At 57.9% G+C, this 9,256-nt stretch overlaps 1 protein-coding gene across 1 annotated transcript in view; it reads left to right on the top strand.

The window, feature by feature from the left end:
- The first annotated feature begins 712 nt into the window (after positions 1 to 712).
- LOC142289792 (glutathione S-transferase Mu 2-like) overlaps positions 713 to 9,256 on the top strand; it is a 20,338-nt gene continuing 11,794 nt past the window's right edge. The window contains exons 1-2 of the mRNA XM_075333722.1: positions 713 to 833; positions 924 to 999. Of these exons, the coding sequence (XP_075189837.1) occupies positions 801 to 833; positions 924 to 999 (109 nt within the window). The 5' untranslated portion in view covers positions 713 to 800. The remainder of the gene's footprint in view (positions 834 to 923; positions 1,000 to 9,256) is intronic.

Below are 9,256 nucleotides of genomic sequence, written 5' to 3'. Positions count from 1 at the left end.
GCCCGCCTCGGTGATACCAGGGACTGGGGGCCGCCTCGGTGATACCAGGGACTGGGGCCCGCCTCGGTGATACCAGGGACTGGGGCCCGCCTCGGTGATACCAGGGACTGGGGCCCGCCTCGGTGATACCAGGGACTGAGGCCCGCCTCGGTGATACCAGGGACTGGGGCCCGCCTCGGTGATACCAGGGACTGGGGCCTGCCTCGGTGATACCAGGTCAATCTCCAATTCCGGAAGTTGACGTGACATCACCGGACATCAGAGGTCACTGCAGCCCGGGTCACGTGATTGGGATGAGCGGGCAGCGATAGCGCCACTCACAGATAGAATGGACAACAGAAGGTATTTAGAAAACGCTTTCTGTCACAGCTTTCCATCGACGTGGCCGCTATGCTTTGTAGTGGACCACCGCTTTACAACATGCAAATGTTGACTCGCACTCTCCTGTGTGCGCATAACCTAAATAAATAAATACATTTCGCATGAGGGGGGTGAAGTAAAACTGATGCCATGTGTACTAGCCCCATCTAACTACACCGGAGCTCTCCCGTCCCGCACTGTGCCGCCCTGTATATGACATAACGGACATTTACCACTCAGCAGCGGTTCAGCGCCAAAACTTTCGCTCGCCTCTCAGGACTCAGAGGGTTACAGGGGAGTGTGGCGATCTGCAATGTGATTGGCCGAAAGCACAGCTACGAGTCACGTGTACAGCTGAGGCAGCTCGGGGTTCTGTAAGGAGAGTCAGAGTTTAGTAGTGAGCGGAGAGCGGCGCTGGTGACTGACGTTACACAGGGAAGATGATGATTTTCGGCTACTGGGACATACGCGGGGTGAGCGGTGCACTACAAGTAATGGCTGCTGGCCCGGGCTAGGAAGTCGCCCACACTCATGGTCATTTCATAATCTCTTTATGCCTGCAGCTCGCCCATGCAATCCGCCTGCTGCTGGAATACACCGAGACGCCCTATGAGGACAAGCTGTATGTGACGGGGGATGGTGAGTTGTGTAGGGTCAGCTGGAGTCTGCATGTGCATTGTCGTTACTGTTCACACAACACTCCAGGCCGACTTTACCTGGGATAATACGGATTAGTCCCATTGTTATTTGGCTTTACGTGTAAAATATGCCATGCGGTTTAGGTAAAGGTCACATGCCCAGTAAGGGTACTTTCACACCTCCGGTTTATCTTCTGCGGCACAATCCGGCACTTTGCAGGAAAATCGCAACCGTTTTTTTTTTGCTGCCGGTTGCGATTTTCCTGCATAGACTTTAATTAGTGCCGCATTGTGCCGCATGGCCTTGCGTTCCATCCGGTTTTTGCCGCATGCGGCAGATTTAGCCGATGCGGTGGCCGGATGGAACGTTGCCTGGCACGTTTTTTCGTGCGGCAAAAAAAACCGCATCGCGCCGCATTCGGCCGATGCGGCGCATCTCTCAATGCATGCCTATGGCGGCCGGATGCGGCGTGATGCGGCAAATACCGCATCCGGCCGCCGCATGCGGTTTTTGCCACTGCGCATGCTCAGTAGCATGCCGCAAGCGGCAAAAACCGGGCGGGCCGCATGGTAAAAACTTATGCAAAGGATGCGGTGTTTTCACCGCATCCGTTGCATAGCTTGCACAGCCGGATTGAGCCGCAGGGCTCAAGCCGGATGTGTGAAAGTAGCCTAAGGGGTGCTTCACACATAGCGAGCTCGCTGCCGAGATCGCTGCTGAGTCACGCTTTTTGTGACGCAGCAGTGACCTCATTAGCGATCTCGCTGTGTGTGACAATGAGCAGCGATCTGGCCCCTGCTGCGAGATCGCTGCTCGTTACACACAGCCCTGGTTCGTTTTCTTCAAAGCCGCTCTCCCCGCTGTGACACACAGATCGCTGTGTGTGACAGCAAGAGAGCGACAAATGAAGCGAGCAGGGAGCAGGAGCCGGCGTCTGACAGCTGAGGTAAGCTGTATCCAAGATAAACATCGGGTAACCAAGGTGGTTACCCGATATTTACCTTAGTTACCAGCCTCTGCAGCTCTCACGCTGCCTGTGCTGCCGGCTCCGGCTCTCTGCACATGTAGCTGCTGTACACATCGGGTTAATTAACCCGATGTGTACAGCAGCTAGGAGAGCAAGGAGCCAGCGCTCAGTGTGCGCGGCTCCCTGCTCTCTGCACATGTAGCTGCATTACACATCGGGTTAATTAACCCGATGTGTACTGTAGCTAGGAGAGCAAGGAGCCAGCGCTCAGTGTGCGCGGCTCCCTGCTCCCTGCTCACACTGGTAACTAATGTAAACATCGGGTAACCATACCCGATGTTTACCTTAGTTACCAGTCTCCGCAGCTTCCAGACGGCGGCTCCGTGCAAGCGCAGCGTCGCTTACACGTCGCTGCTGGCTGGGGGCTGTTCACTGGTCGCTGGTGAGATCTGCCTGTTTGACAGCTCACCAGCGACCATGTAGCGATGCAGCAGCGATCCTGACCAGGTCAGATCGCTGGTCGGATCGCTGCTGCATCGCTAAGTGTGAAGGTACCCTTAGGCTACTTTCACACATCCGGTTTGAGCAGTGCGGCTCAATCCGGCTGTGAAAACTATGCAACGGATGCGGCGAAAACACCGCATCCTTTGCATAAGTTTTTACATGCGGCCCGTCCTTTTTTTTCCGGTTGCGGCATGCTACTGAGCATGCGCAGTGGAAAAAACCGCATGCGGCGAGCGGATGCGTTTTTTTTCCGCATCGCGCCGCATCCGGCCTCCATAGGTATGCATTGAAAAATGCGCCGCAGCGGCCGGATGCGGTGTTTTTTGCCGGCTAAATCTGCCGCATGCGGCAAAAAACCGGACCGAACGCAAGCCCTTGCGGCACTATACGGCACTAATGTAAGTCTATGCAAAAAAAAACCGCAACCGGCGTTACAAAAGCCGGTTGCGGTTTTTCTGCAGAACGCCGTATTGTGCCGCAGAGCAAAAATCCGGATGTGTGAAAGTAGCCTAATCATCAGAGCGGATCCGGCAGCAATCCATTGGCAAAAAAAAAGTGCACATACAACATTTTTGTCCCTTTTGGAAAAAAAAAATGATTTCTGCAGAATCTGTTTTTATTTTTTTTTAACCTTTGAGTGTATTGAAAACTGATTAACATTAATGGATAGCTATTTAGTTTTCATGTGAAACGGATTGTCAGAAAAAAACGGATCCTTTACAAATAACAGAAAAATGGATGGCTTAGGCTGCTTTCACACTACGTTTTTTTAACATCCGTCATTAACGTTTTTTTAACGCAAAAACGGATCCAGTGCAAATGCGTTTTCATTTCAATGCATTTGCAATGGACTCGCGTCAACATGCGTTCACCTGCGTTTGCGTGCGTTATAGTGAGGATCCAGCGACTTGCAGTTTTTTAACTTATTTCAAAAACGCTACTTGTAGCGTTTTTCAGCTGCGTCCAAATACTGCAAATTGCTGGATCCTGACTAAACAGCACGCAAACGCATGTGAACGCTGGCATGCTGATAGGCAGGATCCTGCATGCTCTACTGAGCATGCACAGAAACCAGCCTCGGGTGATCAGTCTCTCTCTCCACCTCCCTCCCTCTCTCCACCTCCCTCCCTCTCTCTCTTCCTCCCTCCCTCTCTCTCTTCCTCCCTCCCTCTCTCTCTTCCTCCCTCCCTCTCTCTCTTCCTCCCTCCCTCTCTCTCTTCCTCCCTCCCTCTCTCTCTTCCTCCCTCCCTCTCTCTCTTCCTCCCTCCCTCTCTCTCTTCCTCCCTCCCTCTCTCTCTTCCTCCCTCCCTCTCTCTCTTCCTCCCTCCCTCTCTCTCTTCCTCCCTCCCCTCTCTCTCTTCCTCCCTCCCTCTCTCTCTTCCTCCCTCCCCTCTCTCCCTTCCTCCCTCCATCTCTCTCTTCCTCCCTCCCTCTCTCTCTCTTCCTCCTCCCTCTCTCTCTCTTCCTCCCTCCCTCTCTCTCTCTTCCTCCCTCCCTCTCTCTCTCTTCCTCCCTCCCTCTCTCTCTTCCTCCCTCCCTCTCTCTCTCTTCCTCCCTCCCTCTCTCTCTCTTCCTCCCTCCCTCTCTCTCTCTTCCTCCCTCCCTCTCTCTCTCTTCCTCCCTCCCTCTCTCTCTCTTCCTCCCTCCCTCTCTCTCTCTTCCTCCCTCCCTCTCTCTCTCTTCCTCCCTCCCTCTCTCTCTCTTCCTCCCTCCCTCTCTCTCTTCCTCCCTCCCTCTCTCTCTTCCTCCCTCCCTCTCTCTCTTCCTCCCTCCCTCTCTCTCTTCCTCCCTCCCTCTCTCTCTTCCTCCCTCCCTCTCTCTCTTCCTCCTCCCTCTCTCTCTTCCTCCCTCCCTCTCTCTCTTCCTCCTCCCTCTCTCTCTTCCTCCCTCCCTCTCTCTCTTCCTCCCTCCCTCTCTCTCTTCCTCCCTCCCTCTCTCTCTTCCTCCCTCCTCTCTCTCTTCCTCCCTCCCTCTCTCTCTTCCTCCCTCCCTCTCTCTCTTCCTCCCTCCCTCTCTCTCTTCCTCCCTCCCTCTCTCTCTTCCTCCCTCCCTCTCTCTCTTCCTCCCTCCCTCTCTCTCTCCCTCCCTCCCTCCCTCTCTCTCTCCCTTCCTCCCTCCCTCCCTCTCTCCCTTCCTCCCTCCCTCCCTCTCTCCCTTCCTCCCTCCCTCCCTCTCTCCCTTCCTCCCTCCCTCTCTCCCTTCCTCCCTCCCTCCCTCCCTCCCTCTCTCCCTCTCTCCCTTCCTCCCTCCCTCCCTCTCTCCCTTCCTCCCTCCCTCCCTCTCTCCCTCCCTCCCTCTCTCCCTTCCTCCCTCCCTCCCTCTCTCCCTTCCTCCCTCCCTCCCTCTCTCCCTTCCTCCCTCTCTCTCTCCCTTCCTCCCTCCCTCTCTCTCCACTCTCCCCTGCCTGAGAGCGGAGGACGCTCGTAACCAAGGTAAACATCGGGTAACCACGGGCTTAGTTACCCGATGTTTATCTTGGTAACGTGTGCAGGGAGCCGGCTCCTAGCAGCTGCAGACGCTCGTAACCAATGTAAATATCGTGTATCCAAGCAAGTTACCCGATGCTTACCTTGGTTACGAGCCTCCACAGCTGTCAGATGCCGGCTCCCAGTCTGTCACGTTCAATTCCCCTCACTCCCGATCACATGACTCCAATGCCCGCCCATAAACTTAAAGTGACAGGATCCTGCAAAATAACACGTGTTTGCATGCGTTTTTTTGCTGTAAAAGCAGGATCCGCTTTTGCAGCAAAAAAACGTTCATGACGCATATTAAAAAAACGTAGTGTGAAAGTAGCCTTAGGCTAAGTTCACATTTCCGCTAAAATGTATCAGTCACAATCCGCTGCTCTTGTAAACAACGGAATCAGTTTAGCGGATTCCGTTGCTCCCATAGACTTGTATGAGCAGCGGATTGTGACTGATGATGCTGCGTTGCACCCTCCGCCCGACTGATCAGTCGTGGAACGACTGACCGCCGGGCGGGAGGAACGCAGCATGTAACATTTTTTGAGCAGCGCGATCCGTCGGATTTCGCTGCGCATGCTCTCTGGCTCCCTGCACACGTCACCAGCTTTGGTTGGTTACCCGATATTTACCCTGGTTACGGTGCAAGGAGCCAGCGCTAAGCGGTGTAGGCCCGTAACCAAGGTAAATATCGGGGTAACCAAGGTAAACATCGGGTGCTTTGCTGTTACCCGATATTTAGTCTGGTTACGTGTGCAGGGAGGCCGACACTTCCCCGCTCGGCCCCCGCCCCCTCCCGCACACCGCACATGTATATACACACACACACCTGTCCCCAGCCATGCAGACAAGCACTGCCACTGACACCCTCGTCTGGCCCCGCCCCCCCCGCTCGGCTCCGCCCCCTCCCGCACTCCGCATGTGCGCGCGCGCACACACACACACACAGACTCACCTGTCCCCAGCCATCCAGACCGCAGCACTGCCACTGACATCCTCAGCGCCTGGCCCCGCCCCCCGCTCGGCTCCGCCCCCTCCCGCATTCAGCATGTGTATACACACACACACACTCACCTGTCCTGCAGTCCCTGCGGCACTGACGTCCTCAGTGCCACGGCCTCGCTCGGCTCCCCCCCCCTCCCGAACTCCGCCCCCCCCCGCACACAACGGAATCCGACAAAGAATTCTGTTCTTTGTCATCCGTTGTACAGCGTTGTACAGCGCATCAGTCACATGCGTCAAGCGACGCATGTGACTGATACAAAACAACGGAAATGTGAACTTAGCCTTAGGCTACTTTCACACATCCGGTTTGAGCAGTGCGGCTCAATCCGGCTGTGAAACCTATGCAACGGATGCGGCGAAAACACTGCATCCTTTGCATAAGTTTTTACATGCGGCCCATCCGTTTTTTTCCGCTTGCGGCACGCTACTGAGCATGCGCTCCCTCCCTTTCTCCCTTCCTCCCTTTCTCCCTTCCTCCCTCCCTTCTCCCTTCCTCCCTCCCTCCCTCCCTTCCTCCCTCCCTCCCTTCCTCCCTCCCTCTCTCCCTTCCTCCCTCTCTCCCTTCCTCCCTCTCTCCCTTCCTCCCTCTCTCCCTTCCTCCCTCTCTCCCTTCCTCCCTCTCTCCCTTCCTCCCTCTCTCCCTTCCTCCCTCCCTCTCTCCCTTCCTCCCTCCCTCTCTCCCTTCCTCCCTCCCTCTCTCCCTTCCTCCCTCCCTCTCTCCCTTCCTCCCTCCCTCTCTCCCTTCCTCCCTCCCTCTCTCCCTTCCTCCCTCCTCTCTCCCTTCCTCCCTCCCTCTCTCCCTTCCTCCCTCCCTCTCTCCCTTCCTCCCTCCCTCTCTCCCTTCCTCCCTCCCTCTCTCCCTTCCTCCCTCCCTCTCTCCCTTCCTCCCTCCCTCTCTCCCTTCCTCCCTCCCTCTCTCCCTTCCTCCCTCCCTCTCTCCTTCCTCCCTCCCTCTCTCCCTTCCTCCCTCCCTCTCTCCCTTCCTCCCTCCCTCTCTCCCTTCCTCCCTCCCTCTCTCCCTTCCTCCCTCCCTCTCTCCCTTCCTCCCTCCTCTCTCCCTTCCTCCCTCCCTCCCTCTCTCCCTTCCTCCCTCCCTCCCTCTCTCCCTTCCTCCCTCCCTCCCTCTCTCCCTTCCTCCCTCCCTCCCTCTCTCCCTCCCTCCCTCTCTCCCTTCCTCCCTCCCTCTCTCCCTTCCTCCCTCCCTCTCTCCCTTCCTCCCTCCCTCTCTCCTTCCTCCCTCCCTCTCTCCCTTCCTCCCTCCCTCTCTCCCTTCCTCCCTCCCTCTCTCCCTTCCTCCCTCCCTCTCTCCCTTCCTCCCTCCCTCTCTCCCTTCCTCCCCTCCCTCTCTCCCTTCCTCCCTCCCTCTCTCCCTTCCTCCCTCCCTCCCTCTCTCCCTTCCTCCCTCTCTCCCTCTCTCCCTTCCTCCCTCCCTCCCTCTCTCCCTTCCTCCCTCCCTCCCTCTCTCCCTTCCTCCCTCCCTCCCTCTCTCCCTTCCTCCCTCCCTCCCTCTCCTCCCTTCCTCCTCCTCCCTCTCTCCCTTCCTCCCTCCCTCTCTCCCTTCCTCCCTCCCTCTCTCCCTTCCTCCCTCCCTCTCTCCCTTCCTCCCTCCCTCTCTCCCTTCCTCCCTCCCTCTCTCCCTCCCTCCCTCTCTCCCTTCCTCCCTCCCTCTCTCCCTTCCTCCCTCCCTTTCTCCCTCCCTTCCTTCCTCTCTCCTCCCTCTCTCCTCCTTCCTCTCTCCCTTCCTCTCTCCCTTCCTCTCTCCCTTCCTCTCTCCCTTCCTCTCTCCTTCCTCTCTCCCTTCCTCTCTCCCTTCCTCTCTCCCCTTCCTCTCTCCCTTCCTCTCTCCCTTCCTCTCTCCCTTCCTCTCTCCCTTCCTCTCTCCCTTCCTCTCTCCCTTCCTCTCTCCCTTCCTCTCTCCCTTCCTCTCTCCCTTCCTCTCTCCCTTCCTCTCTCCCTTCCTCTCTCCCTTCCTCTCTCCCTTCCTCTCTCCCTTCCTCTCTCCCTTCCTCTCTCCCTCCCTCTCTCTCCCTTCCTCTCTCCCTTCCTCCCTCCCTCCCTCTCTCCCTCTCTCCCTTCCTCCCTCCCTCCCTCTCTCCCTTCCTCCCTCCCCTCCCTCTCTCCTTCCTCCCTCCCTCCCTCTCTCCCTTCCTCCCTCCCTCCCTCTCTCCCTTCCTCCCTCCCTCCCTCTCTCCCTTCCTCCCTCCCTCCCTCTCTCCCTTCCTCCCTCCCTCCCTCTCTCCCTTCCTCCCTCCCTCTCTCCCTTCCTCCCTCCCTCTCTCCCTTCCTCCCTCCCTCTCCCTTCCTCCCTCCCTCTCTCCCTTCCCTCCTCCCTCTCTCCCTTCCTCCCTCCCTCTCTCCCTTCCTCCCTCCCTCTCTCCCTTCCTCCCTCCCTCTCTCCCTTCCTCCCTCCCTCTCTCCCTTCCTCCCTCCCTCCCTCTCTCCCTTCCTCCCTCCCTCCCTCTCTCCCTTCCTCCCTCTCTCCCTTCCTCCCTCCCTCCCTCTCTCCCTTCCTCCCTCCCTCCCTCCCTCCCTTCCTCCCTCCCTCCCTTCCTCCCTCCCTCCCTTCCTCCCTCCCTCCCTTCCTCCCTCCCTCTCTCCCTTCCTCCCTCCCTCTCTCCTTCCTCCCTCCCTCTCTCCCTTCCTCCCTCCCTCTCTCCCTTCCTCCCTCCCTCTCCTCCCTTCCTCCCTCCTCCCTCTCTCCCTTCCTCCCTCCCTCCCTCTCTCCCTTCCTCCCTCCCTCCCTCTCTCCCTTCCTCCCTCCCTCCCTCTCTCCCTTCCTCCCTCCCTCCCTCTCTCCCTTCCTCCCTCCCTCCCTTCCTCCCTCCCTCCCTCTCTCCCTCCTCCCTCCCTCCCTCTCTCCCTTCCTCCCTCCCTCTCTCCCTTCCTCCCTCCCTCTCTCCCTTCCTCCCTCCCTCTCTCCCTTCCCTCCCTCTCTCCCTTCCTCCCTCCCTCTCTCCCTCCCTCCCTCCCTCCCTCTCTCCCTTCCTCCCTCCTCTCTCCCTTCCTCCCTCCCTTTCTCCCTCCCTTCCTTTCTCCCTTCCTCTCTCCCTTCCTCTCTCCCTTCCTCTTCTCCCTTCCTCTCTCCCTTCCTCTCTCCCTTCCTCTCTCCCTTCCTCTCTCCCTTCCTCTCTCCCTTCCTCTCTCCCTTCCTCTCTCCCTTCCTCTCTCCCTTCCTCTCTCCTTCCTCTCTCCCTTCCTCTCTCCCTTCCTCTCTCCCTTCCTCTCTCCCTTCCTCTCTCCTCCCTCTCTCCTTCCTCCCTCCCTTCCTCCCTCCCTTCCTCTCTCCCTTCCTCTCTCCCTCTCCCTCTCTCCCTTC

This window comes from Anomaloglossus baeobatrachus, chromosome 2 (assembly GCF_048569485.1).
Source record: "Anomaloglossus baeobatrachus isolate aAnoBae1 chromosome 2, aAnoBae1.hap1, whole genome shotgun sequence".
Lineage (NCBI taxonomy): Eukaryota > Metazoa > Chordata > Amphibia > Anura > Aromobatidae > Anomaloglossus > Anomaloglossus baeobatrachus.
This window is presented reverse-complemented; position numbering and strand designations above follow the sequence as displayed.